At 39.7% G+C, this 25,253-nt stretch overlaps 3 protein-coding genes and 1 long non-coding RNA gene across 4 annotated transcripts; 2 read left to right on the top strand and 2 right to left on the bottom strand.

The window, feature by feature from the left end:
* The first annotated feature begins 403 nt into the window (after positions 1-403).
* Positions 404-15,575, top strand: nol6 (nucleolar protein 6 (RNA-associated)). The gene is made up of 26 exons (XM_005922848.3): positions 404-573; positions 788-1,006; positions 1,139-1,255; positions 1,344-1,523; positions 1,617-1,785; positions 1,933-2,067; positions 2,476-2,639; positions 3,341-3,461; positions 3,568-3,626; positions 3,740-3,841; positions 3,933-4,048; positions 4,243-4,420; positions 4,614-4,736; positions 6,039-6,187; positions 9,321-9,396; positions 10,037-10,177; positions 10,360-10,477; positions 10,686-10,840; positions 11,523-11,686; positions 11,800-11,952; positions 12,058-12,155; positions 12,312-12,436; positions 14,125-14,214; positions 14,306-14,506; positions 14,972-15,073; positions 15,261-15,575. The coding sequence occupies exons 1-26, from the start codon at positions 535-537 to the stop codon at positions 15,408-15,410; spliced, it is 3,444 nt and encodes a 1,147-aa protein (XP_005922910.1). The 5' UTR covers positions 404-534; the 3' UTR covers positions 15,411-15,575.
* Positions 6,182-9,365, bottom strand: LOC102295658 (E3 SUMO-protein ligase ZBED1). Its single transcript, XM_005922847.3, has 2 exons — positions 7,600-9,365; positions 6,182-7,500 (listed from the first exon to the last, which is right to left on the bottom strand). The coding sequence occupies exons 1-2, from the start codon at positions 9,094-9,096 to the stop codon at positions 6,949-6,951; spliced, it is 2,049 nt and encodes a 682-aa protein (XP_005922909.1). The 5' UTR covers positions 9,097-9,365; the 3' UTR covers positions 6,182-6,948.
* On the bottom strand, positions 12,437-13,421 carry LOC102295959. The gene is made up of 3 exons (XR_315848.3): positions 13,092-13,421; positions 12,884-12,967; positions 12,437-12,752 (listed from the first exon to the last, which is right to left on the bottom strand). It is a non-coding gene; the product is annotated as an uncharacterized LOC102295959 (long non-coding RNA).
* A 3,865-nt stretch (positions 15,576-19,440) lies between the features above and the next one.
* LOC102295351 (aquaporin-3) lies at positions 19,441-24,764 on the top strand. The gene is made up of 6 exons (XM_005922846.2): positions 19,441-19,642; positions 22,604-22,730; positions 22,869-23,006; positions 23,310-23,425; positions 23,519-23,736; positions 23,829-24,764. Exons 1-6 carry the CDS (start codon positions 19,535-19,537, stop codon positions 24,037-24,039), a joined length of 918 nt encoding a protein of 305 aa, XP_005922908.1. The 5' UTR covers positions 19,441-19,534; the 3' UTR covers positions 24,040-24,764.
* Positions 24,765-25,253: the final 489 nt, after the last annotated feature.

The following is a 25,253-nucleotide window of genomic DNA, read 5'->3' as shown; positions in this document are numbered from 1 at the left end:
AGGCTGTAGTTTGTGGGGCTGTTGAATGTATTGTACATTATGCTGATAGGTGTTTGTATAATTGTGTTCTTCCCTGGAGGCAAAATAACAGAATTGTATCTACTATATTTAGCAATTATTTGCTTATAAATAGCGGATCTGCATTTTCTGTACATTTGTATTGATTTGAAAAAAGATATTAACAGAAATTTAAAGCAGATAAATATCACCGTATCGATTGTATGTCATTTATTTATTTATTTTACCTGTGTCGAAATTATTATAGGCATGTGTCTGCGCATGAGCGGCTCCGGAGCACCAATCAGAAGATTGTTTGTGCAACCTATCTTGGGAAAGACGATTGGACCCGCCCAGAGAGAGAAGCGAGCCAATCATCGAGCTCCCTCACCTTTTCTAACCCAATCAGGGAAATATTTTTTTGGGTAGCATGTTTCACTAACCCTTGGCACATGTGAAAGCGGAATGAAGGGAAAGCGCTGTTGATGAAACGTTCCTAAATAACTGAAATTTTATCTTGTCGAAAACAATTTAGAAATGAAGAAGAAGCAGTCCGTTCCAGAGGAACCAGCAGAGGTAAGACTTGAAAATTTAGTAAAGTTTGGCTTCCCGATCGCTCAGAAAAGAGCAGTTCTACTCAGCGATGCACGAGTACTGCTCGCATGCCTACAGTTTGCTATTTACGTCGCACTGGAACCACTTAGCGAACTTACATGTTTCATACATTCTGTGCTGGGGGAATATTGGTAACACGTATTACAGTGCAACATGTATAATTTGTTGTTTACAGATGAATCCCTCAGATTCCTCTCGACAGAGAGAAGAGGACGAGGAAAACGAGGCTCCAGTTAAAGCAAAAAGAAGCAAAGCTGATCACGCAGGGGAGGAGGTTGTCTATCACCCAGTGAAGCTATCTCGAAATGATCTGTATCGACCCCCTACAGCAGAGGAGCTCAACCAACTGAAAGAGGCAGAAAGCCTGTTTCACTGCAGTCTGCTCAAAATGCAGGTGAGACGCCAGACTTAGTGACATAACCATAAAAGATAATGATAAAAAAGGAGTGTGATCATATCTCTTAACCCTGTTGTCCTATGTAACCACTGACCACACAAACTGATAGTGATCTGTCATCAATAATAGATGGAGGAGCTGTTGAAAGAAGTTGCATTGAGTGAACGCAGGAAACGCCAAATAGATTCATTCATTCAGACAGTCACCAAGTTAATCCAGACTGTGCCAGACTCACCAGAAGTTGAGGTATGTTGTGCTTCAGTTGTAACCAAAGCTTTGTGATTGGCAATAGATGGTCAACTCCACACAAATTCACACATGATTTTTGTCTCAGGTAAGTGACCTGTCCTGGCTGTCTGGTGCAGTGAAGGTCCCATTTCTCTTGGTGCCTAAAACAACAAAAGGGAAATTCCACATGGCGCCTCCTTCTTCCATTGATCTGATCGGGAGCTACCCCTTGGGTACCTGCACCAAACCAAATGTCATGGTGGACCTGGCTGTCACAATTCCAAATGTAAGTTATCCTAACTGCTTTTGTATTCTACAAAAAAATCAATGGTGTGCTGTGTTTCCGTAGCCTTCAGTCTGCTATTCTGTCTGTTGTTAGGATGTCCTCCATCCAAAAGATGTCCTGAACCAGAGGTATCCGAGGAAAAGGGCTCTCTACCTGGCAGGCCTGGCCCAGCATCTCACTTCCTCTTCTGACATCGGGACCATGCAGTATTCCTGTCTCCATGGGAATCGACTTCGACCTGTTCTGCTGCTGACCCCTCCAGGTATTCAAGTTTTAATTAATTTCATATTGTATACATTTTAAACATTATTCAATGACATTACGTTTACATTATATGGATTTTAACATCTATGTTAAAAGGCTTTTTTTCTGGTTGTGACTTTGAGATAAAAAGTGTTCTGTATTCCAGGTAAAGACTCTTCCAGCTTCACCCTCCGCGTTCATGCCTGTCCAGCTCCCGGGTTCTTCAAGCCCAGCCGTTTTCATCCCCAGAGGAATAACATCAGGACAGAGTGGTACACTGGTTTGCAGACTTCCCAGTCTGGTAAGATTGTTATTGTTCATCCCAGTATTTAAATCCCCTCCAGTAAACTGTCTCAGACAATGATTTTACAGTTGTATGTTAAATTTAGTTAAATACTAACCCTCCGACTACAGAAGTAGAAGTAGCCTGTCATGAACTAGAAAAACATCAAACAGGCTTAAAAAATGACCTGGATATTTCTGATGGAATGAGAAGCAAAGCAGGAACATCAAAGGAGCATGCAAAGGAGATCTCAAAGTTGTTACCTTTTTTTTTGGCCTTCTGATGCAGCTTGAGTCTTTGAACAAACTGTGTCTGGATTTTCAACAGACTGTTTTCATTGTATTGTATATTTATAGCCATGTTATTAGTCAGCAACTCCTTAATTAAATTATCTTTTTTTTTTTTTTTTAACTTATTTTGTCACAGAGAGCTCTGAACCTCCGACTCCACATTATAACAGCTCTGTTCTGGGAGATTTATTGCCGAGGGCTCACCTCCAGTTCCTCTCTGCTGTCAGCTCTCAGTGCTCAGCTTTTACTGATGGGGTGGCTTTACTTAAAGTCTGGCTTCGTCAAAGAGAGCTTGATCAGGTAGGAAGCTCTCATTGGTTCTCACACTTGTTGCATAGAGTTCAGAGGAGTGTACTGCAAAGTTCAGCATAGCACTTTGCATTATATGGCTTGACAAAACCGAAAACCCCAGTCAGAGATGATGATTACAACAATGGTTATAATCAACTTTATTCCTGACTGGATCATATTGAAGTGCTGCAACTTTTGATTTAGTTAAACATTAAAAGTTCTCGTAGCCTAATAAAGGAGATGTGGAAATCACTTTAGTTTATCTCCAGATCAATATATATTATTGATTAAATAATTATTCTTTGTGATCAATGGCCTACAACTACATCTGATGAATTTTCAGATCTGTATTCTAGTAGCTGAGGTTCCAGCAGCGTAAGATTTGGAAGCAGATTAGAGTCAAACATGAAAACATTTATACACATTCTGCATCATCGATTAATATTGCAACTAATAATCATCAATAAATATTGCACTAGTAACGCAACACGTGCTGTAACTTTCCAGATACTTTTAAACTGAAATTCTGATCCTTGCCTGGTCCACATCATGGTTTTAGCACAAGTCACCATTAAAATCTAGCCAGGTAGAGGGACAGCCATTTTCACAACACTGAAAACTCTGAATTAAAGCTAAAGCTAAAAAATGTCCTACTTTAAGGTGTAATTTTTTTCTTACCTTATATCTTTATTGTTCTCAATGTCTTATAGGGCACTGGTTGTTTTAATGGCTTCCTAGCTTCAATGCTGTTGGCGTATCTACTGATCACTCATAGAATCAGTAACAGCATGACGGCATATCAGCTTCTTCGAAACACCTTGAACTTCTTGGGTAATTTTAGTTTTAATGGATGTCCTCCTGTGTCCTTTTTTAAAATGTTGGTAATTGAAAGGTAACTTGCTTATCTGTTTTGAATGCCTTGCACCTTCTTCCTCAGCATCTACAGATCTGACAGTGAATGGAATCAGCCTGGCCAAAGATCCTGACTCTACAGCTGTGAGTTATCCAAATCAAATTTAAAACACTAATTGTGTGCATGTACTTTATTCACACTTTCATTTACTCTGGAACTGTGATTCAACCAACCCCCCCGTATCTTTTCTCTGTAGCCATCCATTTCAGAGTTCCATGATGCTTTCCAGGTTGTGTTTGTTGATCCTTCGGGACACCTTAACATGTGTGCTGACATCACTGCTTGTACATACAAACAGGTAACTGAACAGTGGTGTGTTTAAACTTTTTTTTTCCCACTTGTGATTTTTAAGCAACTGTTTCTGAACTTTATTCACTTTGGTTCCTCAGCTGCAGCATGAGGCATCTTTGTCAATGCAGTTCTGGGACAACCCTACAGTGGATGGCTTCCAGTGCCTTCTCATGACACCCAAACCCATGATAAGGACAAGTGACCATGTGTTCCAGTATGTTTCTATAAACAAATGCATATATTTAACATATTTAGTTAAACCTTGCATACTAGGTAAGCAGTTGGGTTCTGCACCTTCTTTTTAGGAAACATGGTTACTAAATGTAAAACAAATCACATGGAGGACTTTTACTTTCAGAGTAGAGATGCTCTTCATCCTCTCAGCTCTTCTGTTTCATTTCCCCTTAGGTTGTGTGAGCTGGTGAAGCTTCAGTCCAGCTGTAAGAAACTGAATCTTCTCAGTGAGCTGATGGACCACAGTGGGGATTACATTCACACTGCATTGCCTTTTATTCTGTCACTTCTCCAGCAAGGATTGTCCCAAAGGATTCACCTCCTTACCCACTCCCTCTCTCCTGACCCTAAGGTGAAAAAGACTTGCATTCAGGAATTATTGCTTTATTTCATATTATCTAAGTTACCAATGTGCAGAAAGAATTGGCTCTAATACTACTAATGTAACAGTGGATATGTTTCAAAGTTATGAAATATCCGTGTAAAAAGAAGTTAATCTCAAAATTGCTATTTGCAGAACTTATTTTACTTTGGTTTTATTTCAGTGGTCTGTGGAGAGCGAAGCCCCAAAGCACAAAGCTCAGCCTCCGTTATCTTTCGGTTTGCTTTTAAGGACAGAGCTGTCATCCTCTGTCCTAGAACGAGGCCCACCAGCAGACAGCCCCAAGGTAACCTCACCTGCCTTTATTTATTGCATGTATAGGGCTTTACTTCTTGATTTAGCCACTGAAGTTGAAGACAAAAGGTCACTTGACTCATAATGCTACATGCATGACTCATTGTCCATGTAAATCAGATTGTATTTTTTGAAATGTGCAAGTGTGTAATACAGTGGTCCCTCACTATAATGCAATCACCTTTTGCGGCCTCGCTGTTTTGCAGATTTGTTTGTGCAATTTTGCATGGTGGGTTTTTTTTCTGGGTCCTGATTGATTGACAATGGTCTACATCCAATCTCGTGCCGTGTCTCCTGTAGAGTACAGAATGCGTTCAGCTTGTCAAATTTAAATAAATCTTCGATCGCTAGCAGTGTGATTCTGAGGTGCTGTACTGTATTCTCCCCAACAATCACAACGTCGATGAAACGGTTTGCACATTTTGCCTTTGGTTTCATTCTATAATACTGGACTCATTTTTCTACAAAGGTTTGAACTTTGAGAGTGTTTAAATAAGAGGGAAAATGTTCAAGCCTGTCTGAGAAAAGTGTATAAATGGTGTAGTAAGGGGTTTTACAGCCTTAAAACATCTACAATAATTGTAAAAAATAAAGTTGGCTACTTCGTGGATTTCACCTATCGTGGGTTATTTTTAGAATGTAACTCCCGCGATAAACAAGGGACCACTGTATATACACACCACTGTATATACACACAGTTATGGATAAACATGGGGTTATTTGGGGAATGTTGCCCAATGGGGCTTCAACTTACAACCTAAAGAACCAGAGGATTGAACTACCGACTGGTTAATGGATGACTCACTTTAACTCCAAAGCCACAGCTCAGTTTGAGAATGGTTTTCTAGGTGTAAGAAGTGTATTTTTACTTCAAGTGTGTTTGTAAACATCTTGAAGAATATTATACTGCTGCAGACAAATGTAACACTTATGGACGTGATTCTGTATTACTCGTGGCTTCATAGTGTAGTGGTTCACACACTCGCTTGGCCAAGCGCAAGGTCACTGGAGACGGGAAGGGCATCCTTCGTAAAACTCTACGAACTCAAAACATGTAGAGCGACCCATTGTGTCAACCCCCTTTGTGACAATGAAGCAGCTTAAAATGGACACACGAGTGTAACTATGGCTGGATTTTGCACTTTGTAACCAGCTTTTCTTTTAACATAAAAAGAGATCATGTTGTTCGTATGGAAATTGTGCTTATATTTTCTGTTACTTGTTTTTTGTGGCTTTGTTTTTAATCATGCTTGTGATTTAAGAAAAATTAAAAATCTAAATGTTCCTGTGCTAGGCGGCTGAATTTCGTCAGCTGTGGGGTCCTCGCTCTGAGTTGCGTCGCTTCCAGGATGGCGACATCACCGAGGCTGTGCTGTGGGACGGAGAAAGCATTTGCCAAAAGCGTCTGGTTCCCAAACAGATCATCACACACTTGCTGCAGCTGTATGTATTTTATCTCAGCAGAGCTTAGTTGAGCGACTAAAGAACTGACAATACTATTAATACAGTGTAGTGTGGTGATCTTTTCCAACTATAACACTGATAGAAATCTTCAGTAAGCTGTAATGCTTACAGAAACTACGGTGAAAGAAAGAAAGAGGCTTTGTTTTTTCATCCTGTCCTTAATTGTAAAGTTAGTCTATTTGATATTTAAAAAAACAAACAAACAGGTATTCATTGCCATTCATAGAACACAATGCCTATGCTAAGGTGAATGTGGCATATAAAAGACTTCAGCATGATTGTAGAGCACTCTCCTCTAGATACTTGTTCTGACATTTGAAGCTGACTATCAAGAATTTGTTATGACTACATATTTCTACAAATACTTCTTACATAATTTTACTACTGGTTCACTGTTTCAGGGCTGAAGTGCCAGTATGAAGTTGAGCAAGGTGACAAAACAAAGTGATTGGTTTTAATTTTGAGAACTACTTGGAAGATGTTGTTAAATATTTGCCTGCAGCGAAGTAATGGCAACTGTTACTTTGCTGCAGGCAAACAGTGTTAAAAACTCAAAAGCAATGACTTCCAAGTTTTAGTGTCTGAAACAAGTTTCGGCTTATAGCACTGTTGAACACAAGCACGTACAACACGCCAACATCTTCCTATTTTGACTTCTTGCATCTTCTGTTACCTTTCAGTAACCTTATTCTGTTGTTGGTATAGGGCACCAGCATCTTCAACATCTAAGGTCATGCAGGTTATGCATTTCTGTTTACAAAGATCATCATGTCAACATGCTCTGGGCTCAGTCTTCTGCGCATTGTTGCAAACGTTTGTCCTGCTTCTGACAATAAAGACGGCAGCGATACCCCTGGTACACACAAATAGTGTCTCGCAAGAGTTGCCAGTTTGGGGAATCTCGGTCCATTTACCCTCCACCAGTCGAGAGGGTTAATGTCTAACGAGGGAGCAATGTCTCTTAAGTAGTAATCGACCTGAGCCTCAGAGTCGGTGGCATAGGAAGAACTGTAGTTGTCGCCAAGGAGCAGCACCATAGTGTTTTTGGTGTCACTTCTAATTTGCGAGGGCACAGCTGCCTGGCTAATATCCGGGGTGACCAAAGTCTCCTGCTGCTCATCCTTTGCACCTGCAGTAGCAGTTACTACTGCATCCAATTTTGAAACTAGTTCATGCAGCTTAACCTTTGCAGCCAGTCTCCCCGTTGGTGTAAGGAAGCTCAGGTGTTTGTGCCGGGGATCCAACATGGAGGCGATAAGAGCCGGTTTTGAAGCCAGGTCATTAGAGTCAACCTGCAATAAGTAAAAATAAAATGGCATAAATATATGTAAAGGGAATGCAGATTATTTTTTTTTCCTTGTTAATATGTTTCAGTCAAAACCGGTGCCTACCTCCATGTGATTTCTAAGTGACTGCTGAACTTTGAGCTTGAACTCTGAGACTTGTTCGACGTCATTCTCTTTTGGCACGAGATGAGTCTGAACCAGGCTGAAGGTGATCGGGTAGATGTTTGAAATGGACACCTCCGTATCTGCAGATATGACTGTTGTAGCCCATTTAAGTGTCGCCAGCACAGGCGTGAAGTTCTCAATTATCTGCCAGCAGTCATCTTCAATCTCAAGGGTCTGAGCTTCCTGCCTGCTGGTGACGCTGCGGTCGGAGAGGACGGCTTTAATCGCCCACCGTTGTTCAAGCAAACGTTCAAACATGTCGCAGATGGTGTCCCATCTGTCTTTGCTCGACTGGATGAGCTTGCGTTGCGGCAGGCACATCTGAACTTGCTTCTGTTCCAAGGCCTCATTCGCAAGCAAGTTGCGATTGAAGTGCTTAACTAGTTTCCCGGCAGCAACAACGATGCGGAGTAAATCTTCACTAAGCCCATCGCTGACTGCTCGCTGAAGCGTTGTGGCAAAGCAAATCGTGTAGTCCCAGGTGGCACGGGTACATGCTTGGACTGATAAGCTGTTCTGCGTGTCGTTATGAACACATGAGGTCACTTTACCGGCGATGGCCCACGCCTGCACGGTGCTGAGCACGCTCTCTGTAACAGTGTCTGCAGTGGAGTGGCTGCCTGCTGAAACTTTGTGCGTCTGCAGCACAGCTGACTTCCCCTGCCAGTCTTCTGTTATAAATGAACACGATATGGTCATGTACCTCTGAAAGGTGAGACCAGTCCAGAAGTCTGCAGTGAGAGCCACTTTCTCCACTCTACCCAGCTGTACCATAAGCTCTTCAACCTTCTCATGAAAATGGCCTTCAATAATGCGTGTAACATCACCAACAGATGGCATTTTATAACTGTGCACAGTGTATGCAAGCAGTTCGCGAAAACCATCGCCACTAACCATGCTGATGGGGAGCATGTCCTTCTCTATCATTCTGGAGATGAGCTCAGTCACCTCCGCATGCGTTGCCAGCGACACACCGTCGTTGGGTGCTGCGTCCTGGTGCTTGTTTTTGATGTGGTACATCATGCTGGTGGTGCTGCTTCTGTATTTGAGCTTCGTGCCGCACATCGTGCAGTGAACCTCGTCGTCCACTTTGACGAAGATATCCCAAACGGAGCTCCGCTTCAGGCGTTTCCTCTCGCTGGAGTCCCGCTCAGCAGGGGTGATGTTTATGTTGGGTGACATGACTGCAACCTGCGTGATTTCCGAGTTGTTGGAAGCGTTTTCCTCCTCGATGCACTGAACGGTGCAGATCACGGGTTTCTCGTCCTCGTCCATCGGCGTCGCGGATGAATGGTGCCTGCTCATGTGGTTCATCATGGAGGTCGTGGCTCCGCCGCAGTATTTCAGCGTCGCGTTGCATTTCATGCAGCGGACGAAGTTCCCCGTTTGTTCAAAGCAGTCCCACACGGAGCTGCGCCTCCTTCCTGTGCGCTTCATACTTAATTCAGGACTTCCAAGCCTTAGCAAGCTAGCAAATGTTAGCACTGACTGCTATCGGGGATGGGGTAAAAAATAAAACGGGGTTTGGGGGAATGTAAACAGGCTGTGACCTGTTTCACTTCGGCATGTGCCCTAGAAAAACCTGGCGGTGAAGCAATTATGTGTACAATTTCACTGAAGGTTCAAGTTAAAAAAGAGAGAACGTGTGTGTCATCCCGTAGGCACGCAGACATCCCCGAATCCTGTGTGCGGTATGTCGGGGCGATGGTAGATGACGTCATCAAAACGGGAAGTGAGGTAAACCGTTATTATTGAATTATTTTAGCCACGTATGATGGAAATTTCAAGACGAACTCTGACATACCGTTCATATTTTCCCCTAACAGTATGGTTTGGGTCAATACAGATCAATCTAGAAAGTATGCTTAGTTTGTTTGACAATAATAATAGTATTATGTCTTGTTATATCTATATTATATATATATATATATATATATATATATATACACACCACACACACACACACACACACACACACACACACACACACACACACAGCTATAATGGTCTAATTATGATTTATTAAGTAATTATATAAACTTAAAATGGCAAGAACATTCTAAAACTGTTGGGATTTGTTATATTTGTTATAATTATAACCATTACAACCACATGCAAAAACACACCCCACTGGCATTTTTTTTTCTGATAATTATTTGTCTGTCAAAGCTCAACTTTCTTTTATTATTTTACTTAAAAAGATTGTAACAAATTCTGTAATTGTAGCTAAATTATCTTAGCAGTTAAATAATTATTTGTGTTAAAAAATAAAGTCTAATCCTGAAAACCACCAGAAGAGGGCATCAGTGATGTTTTTCATCACTGCATCTGCCTCTGAATGTCTTTTTTCAATATTAATACACATTATGCTCTTCAGGTGTCTGGCACTGGAGAGGAGGAGAGCTTAGTGGTGGTTCAGTCCTATGATGACCTGAGCAGAAAACTATGGAGGCTGGAAGGTCTGCCTCTCACCATCACTGCTGTTCAAGGAGCACACCCTGCACTCAGATACACACAGGTAAAATGCCTCGCTCTTACCAGAAAACTGCTGCCATGACGGCAGTAATAGGTATAAGTTGTTAAAAAAATGCATAATTTTAAAATGGCACCTTGATCCCACTCCAAGCCTGTGAGCTCTTGATCAAACATTGATGTCTTTTATATTAAACTGTGAATTTATACTCAACTGTGCCTTTGCAGGTCTTTCCCCCACGGCCACTGAAACTGGAGTATTCCTTTTTTGACAGAGAGAAAACTTCCAGATCATTGGTGCCTAAGGAAGGCAAACCATGTCCTGTCTATATCGCTCCTATAACAAGTTAGTGGCTCATTCATTGAAACATTTTAAAAGGTCTTTGAAAAAACTGCACCTAGATGTCTAGTAATTTCCACTCTGGCTGCTGTTCGTGGTGTATTATGCATACACTTTGACTCAAACGAAAACATTTATCTTCATTTTCTTGGGTACTACAGACTGTAGCAATGCAAAGTCATACACCAATGTATTGGCTGCCTTATTCTTGCAGTAATCTGTCACATGGAAGGGAGTGGGAAATGGCCTCATGACCGCCTTGCGATCCAGCATATCCGAGCTGCGTTTCACATCCAACTTGGGGAGCTACTCAGAAAGCACCATAGCTATACATGCAGGCCCTGTCCTACCCACCTGGATGTCTGGAAGGTATGTTTTTGATTATGTGTACCCTTAGCTGGCTTTTCTGTGAAATTTAACTTGATATATATAATTTATAACTGAGAAAAGGGTCACTGAGCCACTCTGTCTTTAAGTTTATTCTTAGAGCAACTAGGGATCTAGGGGGGAAAAAACAGACCAACAAATATTAAATTTATTTTCTCTTATTTTAACACAAGACAGAGCACCTCTGGTTAGGTGGGCTCCATGCATTTTAATCATGTTATTTATATAATACTGTAGATCCTGTAGCTTCTGCAGCTGTTCCGTCACATTATTGTCTCCCCAAAAACACTTCTGTTGTGTTTTGTGTGCGTTTTTCTGTTTGCTGGTGTTTTCTTAAGTTTCTTAAGTACATTTGACAGTAGGTAACTTAGTAGTGTATACTCTGAAGTTGTTTGACTATTTTATTTTTTTGTAATGTTTGATTGCACGTAACAATATTCCTTTTATTTAAGCTGCCTTTTCAATTTGGTATAATTTATATTGCATCAAATCATAGCATGTTCTCTCAGTGCACTTCTGTAAGACACCCCGCTTTTAAAGAAATGGAGACAAGTTCATCAGTTTAATTAAAGATCAAGCACTTGGTGGTAGTCAGGAGTAAAAAGTCCCATTCTACAGGTAGAAACCTTTGGCTAAAGCAGCACATGTTTCACTTTGCCCCTAGGATGGCCTGGTGTTCCGAATCCAGGTGGCATACCACCGTGAACCTCAGGTGCTTCGGGAGAGCTTGACTGCAGAGGGGCTGCTGGTTGTAAGAGACAACGACGAGGCCCAGGCTCTGGAGATGGCCACCATTCACAAGCCTCTGCTTACTAGCACATTACATGGGTAAAAGTTCGAAAGTGATACAAAGTAGTTCCTGTGTGACAAAGCAGACTTATGTTTTTAGTTGTGTCTTTTCATTTTCTTCAGTCTGGTGCGTTTTGTCTTTTTATTTGAAGGCTCCAGCAGCAACACCCATGTTTTGGCGCAGCATGTCGCCTGGCCAAACGCTGGCTCAGTGCTCAGCTGTTCAGCGACGACATTACAGAGGACACAGCAGACCTGCTGGTGGCGTCGCTTTTCCTGCAGCCCGCTCCCTTTACTGCTCCCAGGTAGCCACCACTTTTGCTTTTTTTTTTCTTGTTTTTTTTGTGTAGGAAACACGTTTTCCTCTGTTTGTTATGGGTCATGTGAGTGAATTTCTCCATCTTCCTCAGTTCCCCACAGGTGGCCTTCCTTCGCTTCCTTCATCTGCTCTCCTCCTTTGACTGGAGGAACAATCCGCTGATTGTCAACCTCAACAACCAGCTCACGGGCAAGTGCTCTCTCACACACATCCCTTTTCCGTGTGTGTGACACAAACAAATCCCTCTTGACCTCTTTCTTTTTACTCGCCCAACATACTTCTACATCCGTCCATATGCTTTATTGTTTCAACGCCAAATCTTTTTTGCCTCTCTGTCACGTGTAGCTGTGGACTACCCAGAGATCAAGAATGGCTTCATGGCCACCCGGGAGTCCCTGCCTGTCATGTTTATAGCTACGCCTAAAGACAAAAAACTGTCTATGTGGACCAAACGCTCACCTAGCATTCAGGTCAGTGGACACACAAGTACACAAATAACAAAGTATTTAATAGATCAGCTCTCAGCGCTGAATTTTAAATGATTAAATATTACATTTGTTTAGTAAACATGTGAGAAAAGAACACTGAAGAATGTACTATAGCTTAAAATACATCTGAAGTGTTTTCCCCTCCTTTTGCTTTTACAGTGTTTAAAAAGTTTCTTGCAGGTGCAGAGAATCATAAACAGCGGTGTAGAAAAGAGTTGCATGTTCTTGGCAAAGAACAGTCACATAGTTTTCCGATCCGGGATCCTTTCCTTAGTGCACACTGCTCTCCTGGATCACACTGAAAAGACAGGAATCATATTAAATTGAGAGAGTGATTCAGTACCTCTATAAAAGATGATAAATTGTTCTAAACAGACTGACTAGATCAGTTTTAGAATTCCAGCTGGTATTAGTTTTTGCCTTGCATACCACAGGGAGATAGCCATGCTTTTTTCTTAGAACTGGAAACGGATGGTTCTGAAGTCTTTCCAAAACGTCGTGTAAATCACTGATCTGAAACGGTACATAAAAAATTTCAAAGGGTCAAATGATAAACAGGATTATTGAAGTAAATAAATCTGAGAACGATGTTTACATCATTAATTATATCAGTTTAAAACCATCAGGTGTAGCTCACCAGCTGCTTTTCATTGCCATCCTCTTTGGTAGTAAAATAAGTAAAATATTTAGTTTCATATTCCTCTGCTTGGACGTGACCGCAGCCGTAAAGTAGTCCTGTGGCACACAGTATCGTACAGAAAAGACACGCACACGAGCCTCCCATAGTGTGCGGCTGACCCAGATAGGTTTCCTGTGCTTGGCTACCTTGCTCCTGTTAGAAACAACAATTTTAAGGACCTGCCTCTCCCAGCATCCTCCTTTATAGTTCTTGGAGAACAGGAAATTTGTGCTGTGACGTCCTGATAAAGACGTCACTGTGGACTTAATTACAAATGTTGACATTGATTCTAGTTTACCTCCTGTGGATCCTCAGGCTTCACATCCCTGAGAATGTGAAGCCTGAGGGGGTCATTGTTGAATTAGTACGCATATTTTTGTAGAGACGAGTTCGGTAATGAGTCTTTTTTTTTTTTTTTTTTTTTTTTTTTTTAAATTTGTAGTTGTTGCAGTTCCTGTGAATAACCACCAGGGAGTAGACTATGAAAGTAGTCTATTAACAGATTGAATATTAAGTTTATTTCTAATGACAGTGTTTTCCAATAAAGACTTCCATGACTTCAAAAATGTCATAGAGGTTGAAACAATTCATATCTGGACTAGAAAGAGCTCTCAGGTTGAATGATGTTATATTTCTCTCAATTAAAAAAAGAAATTGGATTGCTCTGTTGTTGTAATCAACTAACTTTGATTAAAAATGTGGTGGAAGTTCAAAACAGATTTAAGGGGTGTATTTAAAGTTGTTGTTTGTTTGTTTTTGTTTTTATTTTCAACAATTTGGCAAAATTAGAAACCATACAGAAAATGGTGTTTTCGCTGCAGCTTTCCAGTTGTTATGCAGTTCCCGTATGAAATTAGGTCCCCAGATAAAATTATGCTACAAGATATGGGTAACATATATTCCAGTGCTAACTATTAGTTTGAAAACCGAGACAGTGTTTTTGGTGCTAATAGTTCAAAATGTTCAAAGCCACTTTTGAATGTGTGTTCAGATGCTGCAGCGTGTGATAATGGTGGCTGCAGAGAGTCTTAAAGTGCTGGAACATCAGCTGATAGATGGCAGCCAGAAGCAGGATGTCAGGGTGGGTGAATACTGCCTTCATGATTTATCCACTATATAAATGCAGATTTTTGCTATTTCAGTGTTTTCATGCGTTCTTCGTATTTGTGTAGGTGATTTTGCGTCCTCCTCTGGACGCTTACGATGTTGTGATTCACCTGAACCCAAAGCAGGTCCCCCTGCTCGACCAGGCAGTAGATCCTCCGGCCATCACCTTCAGCAGGGGCGTGATGTCTGGCAGTGTGGCTCAGCCTGGAGGGCCCCTTCCAGTCATCGACTACAACCCTGTGTCCCTCTACCTGGGAGAGCTAAGAGTGAGTAATGTCTTTCAACATTTCAAATGCTGAGTGTGTTTTTGACAGACTTAAAAAAAAAAAAAAAAGCGTGAAGCAGATATTATGCTTGAAAGCTGACGTGTGATACAGCAGAGCCGCTTCCAGATAATAAAAAATTAAATCGCAGACAAGAGAAAATCCGAGATAAACTCAGCTGTTCTTATACTGTAAGGCAGTGAAATCCAAACTGCACAACATTCATACTAATTCCGGTTCTTCCTCTGTATCCCATCATTTACATGTCTATCACAGTCCTGTTTTGACTGAGTAAGCTTGTCAAACTGAAGTGGGTTTTGGGTGTGTTTTTGGTTTCTTTGTTTGTTTGTTTTTAGGGGGGGGGGGGGGGGGATATACTCAATAGTTTTCTAATAAGTTTTGCTTTGAGCTTCACAAATAAGTGTCAGTTGACATGCGTAACATAGTTTTATTTTTTTTAATTTCCAGGAGGCATTTGGAGACTTGGCCCTTTTCTTCTGTGATCCATGTGGTGGAACAGTAATCACAGTTTTATGGAAGCCAAAGGCATTCATCCCAACCCCCTTTAAGGTAATTGCAAAGTGACTTCCATTTAAAAACATGAAGGCAGTTAAAAAACAAGTTTTTGGGTGTGTGGAAAACTTGCTTTTGTAATAGTCATTCTGTTCATTTTCACACCTTCACACTAATCACCTTTTCCTCATGTTTCCTTTTTCTTTGTTATTATGTTTTGTTTTGTTTTTTCACAAAACCTCAGACGTCACAGGTGTCTGCTCGCAGCGTGGAGGTCACTGGAGATGAAGCTAAGACTGTTCCCAATGTTGAAGCAATACTGGAGGACTTCCGAATCATGGGGAAGGGCTTAGTCAAGTCAGTGGAGGCCAGGACTGAAAAATGGTCATTTTAGACGCAGCACAAATTCAATTCCATCACAAAATAATAAAACAGTGAAAACATGAATGAATTTTGAGCTTCTTGTTAACCATATCCGTTAACAGTTCTGGCTATATTTCTCTCATCCATCTGTGTTTGTTTCATGTCCAATAAATGCATACATGCTGTTTGTATTTCAGTTTATTTGCCTCTTAATTTCATTTAATTGTCTTGATTTATATACATCTATAGGTGTATAACACTTGCACATCTACAAAACAATGACATTTATCTTTAAAGTCATTTATTAAAAAAATAGTTATTCAGAAACATTTATGATAAAACTTTTGAGTCATTTATCATAGTTTTTATTAGATATAATTAGATTTATATGTACTCAAGTTTCTCATGAGGATTTCCTTCCTTCCACACGAGGGGACATTTTAATCATTTTAATGGAACTTTAAAACTTTTTCCTCTTATTTAATTGACTAAGTGATGAACAGAATACAGTTATCTATGACTGAAAGCATATGCAGCAATTATGTTTAAGTACTGTATGAGTAACCATTTTAGTAACCTAAAACTGTCGGGAGACATTCAAAACTCGGCAAACGGGATCTATTTCATCACTGCTGCTGATGCAAAGATACCGTTTGTGTTTTATTTTAGACAAAGAAAAAAGGCTATGATTACCAAGAAGAGCAATGGAACTTGTGACTGTTTTGCTTTTAAGTTTTTCTATTTCTTTTTAAGTTGTCACCTTTGTTGCTCATTATAAGAAAAACTAAACATGGCTTGGAGTCACAACTTTTAACATTTTTGCAAGCAAGACAGCAAAAAGCTAAATTCTAGTATATCTTGGTCAAACTTGATTTCCCTACTAAAACAAAAGGACAACCATAAGCATAGAAGCTTAGTGTTTAACACAATTGCCCTGCGGCAAAAATATTTCAAAATTCCTTTTGGGTGCAGTTTGCATGTCTTCCCCGTGCTTGTGCCAGTTTCCTCTGTCAGCTTGTTTCTCCTTGCTCGTTTAATGCTGCCCATTTACATCCACGATTTTCTTGAGAGATGCTTAATCTTAAAGGTTGAACTGCTTCAATGAGCATTAATAAACTAATTATCCACAAAGTTGGCTTTGATCTCCTAACTTCAGTGGAGTTGTAAACATGAAAATTGCTTTCAGGTTTTATCCACCATACAATGCCATCTAAAAGTCTGTTATTGGCAATGGCTTCTTTTTTTCTTTTTTCTTTTTTCTTTTGGTATGGCAATGATCCCAAACACCACTGCCAGTGCAGTAAAAACAAACGCAGACAGAAGAACATGCAGTGGAATACCATCAGCCATTAACTGGCCTCCCCAGAGCTCAGATTACTGGATTATTAAAGCACTGTGGGATCATGACAGAGAACAGAGCATAAAGACAGTTATCCTTCAAGAAGCCTGAAGAACTATTCCTGAAGACTACTTGAAGAAATGACAAGAAAGCTTGCCAAAGAGAGTTCAGATGTTGAAGACTAAAGGTGGCCACACCAAACACTGGCTTTCAAACATATTAGAATTGTTGAAAATCTGTTCATACCTCATATGCTGTATTCCCATGCTTTTTGGTAAATCACTACACCTATTTCCCATTTTCCCAGAAAAGTATAAAGAAACGAGAGGTGGCTGAAGACGTTCTCGCAGTACTGTATAAATGAAGAATTTATGAACAAAATCCATGTATTTAATTGCTTTATGTATTCTCAGATGGTAAGCCAGATTTCAGATCAATTGATTTCATTATAGAGCTAACAGATGAAAAAAATTCATACATCTGCCTTTGGGTTTTGATCAAAGCAGGTGAATAATGTATAGTGATGCTGTCATTGTATTCTGAACACAGGGAACCTGTATATTACTGAATTCTGGTTCTAAAACAACTACAGTATTGCCACTCCTACACGAGACACGTCTGGCACACACGTCGAACATAGAGCCACAGATCAAAAACTTCAATAATATCAGCGTAGATGTTTTTATAGTAAATAGTTAAAAAGTTCGAAATAGTGAAGCTGTGGTAGGCAACATATTTTTTGCCACATCTGCACTCACTCTGGGCTCTTGTTTTCAGGCTTTAGAAAAGTGAAGACAGAAGAATATTTTAAGTGTTTTGAAGTCAGATGAATTGAGTAGTATGAACAGCATGAAAAAAACCATACAATAGAGTCCAAAGGTACAAGGAGCTACCTTTTCAGCCAAAATCTGCGACTTATTTTCTTTTTGGTGGGCCTATAAACAGTGAGGGGGGAAGACTCAGGACAAAGGCTGTGTATTTCTTGGCAGCTTCTGTGCCTTTTCTCCTGCTCATCATACTAGAGTTTTAATTGTAAGGACGTCAAAAGAGGACTTAAATTCTTGTGGGTATCCCCATTTTTTCACTTTCGCACTAACTGTCCAGTTTCTGAGCCAAACTCTTCCAGGAAAAGTTAGATAAAACCACATGGCTGAAAAATGCAGCTCCACTGTCTTTCAAAATTGTGTTTGAGCTGAGAACTGAATACATACAAAAATGATGTTCTTTTAGCCTCCAAATAACATTTAATTGTTAGCAAAATTAACAGTTTTTGAGCAAACTATGTGGATGTGTGTAGAAAACACAGGTGGAAAAGGGGGACATACAAGAACAAGAAGAAATAACACCAGTCAATATTAATGTAATGAGAAATTTCTCTGCTGAATCATCTAGTCCCCCCTGCTAATCTTCAATTTCCCTTCATATAATTTACATCAAATTCTACCATTTTAGAATTCTGCTTTCCCCAAAGTTGGTTTAGGAAGCATTCTCCTCAGTAATCTCCTCAGGGGACGCCTACTATTCAAAAAAAGGTTGCTTGTAAAATGTTGCACAACGTGACTTAACCATGTTCGAGTTGACATATCTGGCTGGCAATGACTCAGATTGCCTTTTACACAATAACATCTCCATAAATTATGGAGAAAAAGTTTTCTGTATGCCTGAAAGTGGAATTATTTTCACAAGTTGACATTTTAAATAAGCAGTTTTATGTGTCTATAAACGTGTGCACATTTGTTTAGCAGTCCTTAGGTAAATTCCATCTGATGGACTCCACTATCATGCAAAAAATGGCAACATCAACAACACACACAGAGAAAAACAGGAGTATTTTAGAATGGGATCCAGATTCCTATTGATACCAGCATAGCTGAGGCCTTACAGAGCACATGTTCTCACATTTCTAACCAGACAAAGGAGACATAATGTATGGTGATGAAGTTTCAGAAGAGGAACATAGGAAAAGGACAGACAAAATAAGGTGACAGAAAGAGTAGAAGAGAAGATGTGTGTGATTAGCTGGGAATGATCCAGTACTGGTGGCAAACAGCATGAATTACACATGTGTGTGTATTTGTGTGTGTGCTCCGATAACTCTGGAACTCTAGGGTTCAGAATATACTGCTTTGAAAATAATGGAGATTCATTTGTCAAGATGTGTATATATATATATATATATAGCGTTCCATATGCTATATGGCTCTTGTGGCAACCAGGTAAGTTTGGATTTGCTTCCACTTGTTGTTTCCCAATGAGTGGAAATAGGAATTCTTTCCAACATTTGCTTTTTTTAATCAAACAAAAAACCCAGGATACCTGCGTATTAGTAAATATATAATTATATCTTATTTTTCATACAGTGAGTACTTCTAATCCCAACTCTGAGGGACAGAGAACAAGCATCATCAGTAAACTTAAACATACATTTAAGTTTAAATATATAACTTCATTTTATTTGGTTAGACTATTTTTGGTTGTAAAGGAGGGTAAAGGTAATATTAAAGTATTTACCTTACAATGCAAAAATGTCCTGAGGAAGAAAAAAAGGTGTACAGAGAGTGTGTGTGTGTGTGTGTATGAGTGTTTGTGCGTGACAGGTGGTGAGGGAGTGAACAGGTCAGTGACAAAACCAAGCTAGCACAGAGGCGGGGTATAGAGGGGTGGGTCCAAGCTCAGAATGGCCATCCGAGACCATTGGCTATAAAAGAGGAACTCAGTCCTCTCAGCTTCACAGGCACTCAGGAAATTCTACCAACTGTGTGTGTGTGTGTGGTTGTGTCATTTCTCACAGTCTCTTCAACCTGTGACAAGAAGACATGGGCTGGCAAAAGCATTATCTGGATAAACTGTCCCGCTTCTTCCAGATCCGCAACCTGCTGCTTCGTCAAGCCCTGGCAGAGTGTCTTGGCACTCTCATCCTTGTGGTAAGTGCATGTTTGTGTGTGGAAGCGTAAGAATGTGTGCACCTGTGTCTGTGCGTGTATGCATGGAATTCATGTATAATCTCAACACAACATTAAAACAATATTCATCCTTTAAATAATGCTATCTATTATGAATAACCCCTGCTCACCTGTTATATACATATATATGTGTGTGTGTGTGTTTGTGTGTAGGATCCCAGAGGCGCAACCTCACCCTTTCTTCACATAAAAAGGAGTTATATATGTGCACATGAACATGGAAGTTAATACATGCAAAGTAATGATGATAATTCAGTATGAGGAACAGCACATTTGTTATTGTTGTTTTTGTTTTCAGTATCAGTATTAAAGACAGAGGCCGACAAAAGACGAAATAGAATTTTATCTTGCATTGTCTCAAACATAAAGGTTAAAATAGGCATCAAAACAATAACTGTGAGGTGGACAACTTTTTCTTGCTAACTGAAATATATAGATATACTGTAGAAATATAGACTCCAGAGTATACCATTAAAAGCTGTTTATTTTGAAATGACGCCAAGAATAAAATGGATTTTACAGTTAATAATTTAAATTCTAGCAGGCAGCGTATTCTTTTAATGACTAAACATGATTAATCTTGCAGCACAATGTGATCTGTAAACCTGATAATAACCTGATAATAAACTCACAGAAGCAGGCTACCCCTGATTAAAATATCCCTTGTATGTACATATATATGATCTACATTTGTTTTGAGCACTTTGGATTGATCTATGTTAAATCATTATGGGAAATTAGAAATATTTGACCTGTAATGGTGTAACTCTTGGTGTGACTACTGATAGTACACAAAGGTGTGGTGAAGTTATTCATCAGGACACGTTCAGTGGCAGAATAATAGGTGCCACATTTTTCTTATGCAATAATATCTTGCGTAAAAATTCCTCTTTCTTCTTAATTTTTGTTTGTGATTTTCAATGCCTCCAGATGAACTCATGCTCACTGGGTGTGTGCAGTCGTGCGTGTTTTAATATTGTCTGAAATTCATGGTAGATTTGCTCACAAATTGACCATTGCATATGGAAAAAATTAGTTCTAGTCAAAGGCATTTAAAATATGTCATGAACTGACTGAGTAACTTTTCTGTTAGTATAGCGTGCTTAAATGCTTCATCACTGACTCTAAACTGGCTTTGACCTTGGAAGCCATTTAGCAGCAGCAGCATCAGCAGCAGATTGTGTCTTTGGTTGCCACTGGTGTGCTAAACCCATGTGAAGGTGGAATCCATTTTCCACTTCAAAAGCAGTGTGCTTTCATCTGGAGAGTAGCTGTTGGAATTCCTCTAAGGCTCTTCATCCTGATTTTAAAAAGATCCCACAGAGACCGGTTTCAGGCCTCTCACTCCCAGACAAATCCTAAGTGTCTGTTTCAGTTGGCTGACTGCTCTGCAGTTCTTTTATAAGCTCCCTGACTGTGCTAACATTTGGCACTATAGATGTATGAAATGCTGAATCAGCAACTTGAATGTTTGTTGCTGGGTTGCAGTTAAGCTACATTATGACAGAAACATATGAAGTAACTGTAATTTGTGAAAAGAGCACGGAATCACTGAATATGAGCACTTCTAGAAGTGCTTCTGCAAACTGGAAGTAGCTCTCCCTGTGTCCAAATTTAGTATCAGATTTAAATGAGACCTTTCTGGTGGAATGCGATCTAAATCAGGAAATGGACACTCACAAGCTAATGGCTGATCATTTGTAATCCAGTGCCTATGACATTAAGAAGTATCAAAAAGACTTTGTTCACACTCCTAAAAATAAAACAGCTAAGCACAATTCTAGCATAAGACTCAGCTATATCCTATTTTTCCAGCAACGGCTGGTCTCATCGTAGGAGGAGAGTTTACACTGAGCACAGTGATAATGAGCACTCCTCAGGCGCCAGTCCCTCTAAAGGCGGTTCCCTCAGACTAACCTCAACGTCATCTGATCTCAGTGAAAAGAATCCTCTTCATGGGGCTTAGAGCACAGAAGCCTAAGCATGGACGCTTACATACTACACTTACAAGCACATCCAAAGAACACTCATGGATATATGCACAAATATAATCACGAGGTACTCTGAACACACAGTTTGACAGATGCTGTCTGGTGCTGTTCCATCCAGCCATCCATCCATCTTCTTCCGCTTATCTGGGGCCAGGTCGCAAGGGGCACCAGCCTAAGCGGAGGGACAAGACCTCCCTCTCCCCAGCCACCTCGTCCAGCTTATCCAGGGGAACATCAAGGCGTTCCCTGGCCATCTGAGGGATATAATCTCTCTAGTGCGTCCTTGGTCTGCCCCAGGGCCTCCTCCCGGTGGGACATGCCCGGAACACCTCACCCTGGTGCTGTTGATAAAGAAAAACGTTCCCAAACCATCTTTATCCTCTTTCCAAGTGGATTAGGACTTGTTTTTCCCCCTTCTTGGATAAATCACTTGGGAATAATGACAGTTCCCCTCCGATCAAGGTCAACATACTGACCTTTCTGTACATGTGGTGTAGTCTTCTCCTGCCTGCCCTTGTTAAAACAATGGATTTCATTCAGAACAGGTCTCATTCAGTGGGTTTTTGTTTTACAGGTCTCACAAATAATGATCACATTCTTTAATCTCACCTTGACTGACTAACAGGGCCTCTAATGTACAATACTTACATTGTGAGATGCTGAGTATGGTTGATGTCGTACACAAAACTTTGTAAAGTCTTGATATGCAGAATGCATTTCTCAGAGCAATTGGAAAGGTTTTCTTCATTTCAAACAAAAGTCAATGCAACAAACGGACAGAAAACATTTAGTCAAATTTAAATAGACCCATTCAAACAAAAACACATTGAATTTTTCATTATATTAACTGTTCTACAAGAGAAACAACCAAAAACTAGTGTATTCATTTATTGGGACCCAATTGAACTTGATTTCTCTGCTTTCTCTCCAGATGTTTGGCTGCGGTTCTGTGGCCCAGTTGGTGTTGAGCGGTGGTTCCCATGGTATGTTCCTTACTGTCAACTTTGCCTTCGGCTTTGCTGCTACGTTAGGCATCTTGGTCTGTGGCCAAATATCAGGTAAGCAAACTGATTTATTGATGTTTATGTTATGTAACATGTATTTAGAGTTTTTTTTGTTTTACTTTAGGCAAGGCTGTGATTTTGTGTGATTATGGACTGCAGACACTGACATAATGTCAACATCTGCATTTGCAGGCGGCCATCTCAACCCAGCAGTAACTTTTGCCTTGTGTCTGCTTGGAAGAGAGTGCTGGAGAAAGTTTCCCGTGTTCTTCCTCTTTCAGACAATTGGTGCTTTCTTTGGTGCTGCTATTATTTTTGGCATGTACTATGGTAAGTGAAGACTTCTAGTGATGAGTCAGAATTATCTTATTATATAATTATATATATATATTATATATATATATAATATATATATTATATATATATATACTATATATAATATATATAATATATAATAAATAAAAATAATATATAAAATATTAATATAATATATATATATATATATATATATATATATGAATCAGAAGCTGATAAATACATTTAATATATATATATATCATATCTTATTATTTAAGCAGCAACAACAGCAATAATTTTAAAAAAACAAACATCTTATTATTTGGATCCCATTAGATGCCCTGTGGGACCATCCTGCAAGTTTTAATGTGACTGGACCTGATGCCACAGCTGGCATCTTTGCTACTTATCCTGGAAACCATCTCACCCTTGTCAACGGTTTCTTTGATCAGGTAGTCTTTTGAAATTCAAACTGGTTTTATACACAAATTTTAAGAACAGAATATAGATGGGATTCCCTCTTATATTTCATTTTTACCACACAGATTATTGGCACAGCAGCACTGATAGTTTGCATTCTGGCCATTGTGGATCCTCACAACAACCCCATTCCCCAAGGGCTGGAGGCCTTCACTGTGGGATTTGTGGTTCTGGTCATTGGATTGTCTATGGGCTTTAATTCTGGCTATGCAGTGAATCCTGCCAGAGACCTCGGACCACGTCTTTTCACCGCTATAGCTGGTTGGGGGAGTGAGGTTTTCACGTCAGTGGACAGATTTTAACTACTTTTCCTTCACATTGCCTTTACAGTGATCCCTACTAACGCTTACTAACTCTTATTCTGTCTCTGTCCAGGGTTAGACAAGGCTGGTTCCTGGTCCCTGTTTTTGCTCCATTCCTTGGTACCTTCATTGGTGTAATGATATACCAGCTGATGGTTGGTTTCCACATGGAAGGGGAAGTACGTGACAGGAAAGAGAGCACAGAGCAGGAGACTGTCCGACTCACCAATGTGACTTCCAAAGACAACTCCAGAGAGGCTGTGAAAGAAAGAAACGAGTGTTAGTCCGTTAGAGAGATGTCACTTAAAAAAAACATTCACTAAATACATAGTATCCCACCCTCACTTACTTCCTGACACAACTATTGTTCTCAAACAATTGTTTCTGTTGGGACTTCTCCCCAGATAGATGTCAGGTTACCTTCTGTACAGTTGCATGTTTATGTGTCATAGTTTATAGACTGACTGTATGAATTGAAATATGAATTCAGAAGCAAAGAATTACATTAATTCTTTTATGACATGAACTTTCAGATTTTAGTATCTACAACACCAGACTTAACAGTATTGTATGCTTTACACCAATTTAATTTTAGATAATCTTTTTATGGAGTTTTACATACTTTATATTCTGTATATACTTAGTTAGATTAAAATATTTTTAAAAATCCTGTTCTGTGCTTTTCTCAGCCCATTTCAGTGGGATATTAAAACAATCAAACATAAGCATGTTCAAACATTTGTCTATCTTGTCTATATAATGAAAGTAGTACATTTCACTTAATGTAGGCGCCACTCAGTGACATTATCATACCTGTGCAAACTGTTGCCTCTGTTATCTTGGGTAGAGAGATTGTAGCGAGGGTTATAGGGCTATAATCTTTCTACCCTTTACAAAGACAGTCTTGAAGCAACTAAATCTGCTTCTTTCTTATATCCACACGTGTTTCATTTTTGACCAAATTTTCTAAATAAATGTTATTTAAAGATATTAAATTCCATTTCCATGCTTGAAACTAGTGTGAAAAAAAGTCTTATTTCATAGAAACATATTGCCTACGTTCATCGGTGTCTATTGATGGGTGTGTGATCCTTTTTGTCCTTTACTAGGTGCCAGACTGGACAGTGACTCTTTAAATTTTGTATGTAGGTTGAGGGGAAATGCTTTTGAATGATTGCAGTAAAGTTCTCCTTTTTGTTTTTGCATAACGTAAGTGTGGTTCATGTTACTCTCCTGATATTCCTTTTTCCTGTTTGTCAGAAGTGCTTCTCATTTCTGAACGTGACTGTACTCTGATTACATGAGATAAAAAGTACAAAACATTGTCATAAAAATAAGCTGAAGTGACACATAAAGGTTCACTTCTCAGACAGACTAGCTTTCGCCTATCCCCTTCTGACAAACTAAATATATATCTTACAATAATGAACAAGTGTGGGAGCAATGTATAAAAGAGTAATTCATACTCACTGTTTTCACTATAGCTAGGGCTACCAAC

The sequence above is a fragment of the Haplochromis burtoni genome, unplaced genomic scaffold (genome assembly GCF_018398535.1).
Source record: "Haplochromis burtoni strain Fernald_Lab_line unplaced genomic scaffold, NCSU_Asbu1 Contig_63, whole genome shotgun sequence".
Taxonomy (NCBI): domain Eukaryota; kingdom Metazoa; phylum Chordata; class Actinopteri; order Cichliformes; family Cichlidae; genus Haplochromis; species Haplochromis burtoni.
This window is presented reverse-complemented; position numbering and strand designations above follow the sequence as displayed.

What these genes read in the sequence shown, in the direction of transcription:
- nol6 (XM_005922848.3), top strand. Translation starts at nt 535, where the DNA reads ATGAAGAAGAAGCAGTCCGTTCCAGAGGAACCAGCAGAG. An exon ending in TCTGCTGCTGACCCCTCCAG is followed by an intron (nt 1,786 to 1,932) that starts GTATTCAAGTTT and finishes TCTGTATTCCAG; the next exon opens with GTAAAGACTCTTCCAGCTTC. An exon ending in CCTCAACAACCAGCTCACGG is followed by an intron (nt 12,156 to 12,311) that starts GCAAGTGCTCTC and finishes TGTCACGTGTAG; the next exon opens with CTGTGGACTACCCAGAGATC.
- LOC102295658 (XM_005922847.3), bottom strand. Translation starts at nt 9,096, where the DNA reads ATGAAGCGCACAGGAAGGAGGCGCAGCTCCGTGTGGGACTGCTTTGAA. An exon ending in CACTTAGAAATCACATGGAG is followed by an intron (nt 7,501 to 7,599) that starts GTAGGCACCGGT and finishes TACTTATTGCAG; the next exon opens with GTTGACTCTAATGACCTGGC.
- LOC102295351 (XM_005922846.2), top strand. Translation starts at nt 19,535, where the DNA reads ATGGGCTGGCAAAAGCATTATCTGGATAAACTGTCCCGCTTCTTCCAG. An exon ending in TATTTTTGGCATGTACTATG is followed by an intron (nt 23,007 to 23,309) that starts GTAAGTGAAGAC and finishes GGATCCCATTAG; the next exon opens with ATGCCCTGTGGGACCATCCT. An exon ending in TGGGGGAGTGAGGTTTTCAC is followed by an intron (nt 23,737 to 23,828) that starts GTCAGTGGACAG and finishes GTCTCTGTCCAG; the next exon opens with GGTTAGACAAGGCTGGTTCC.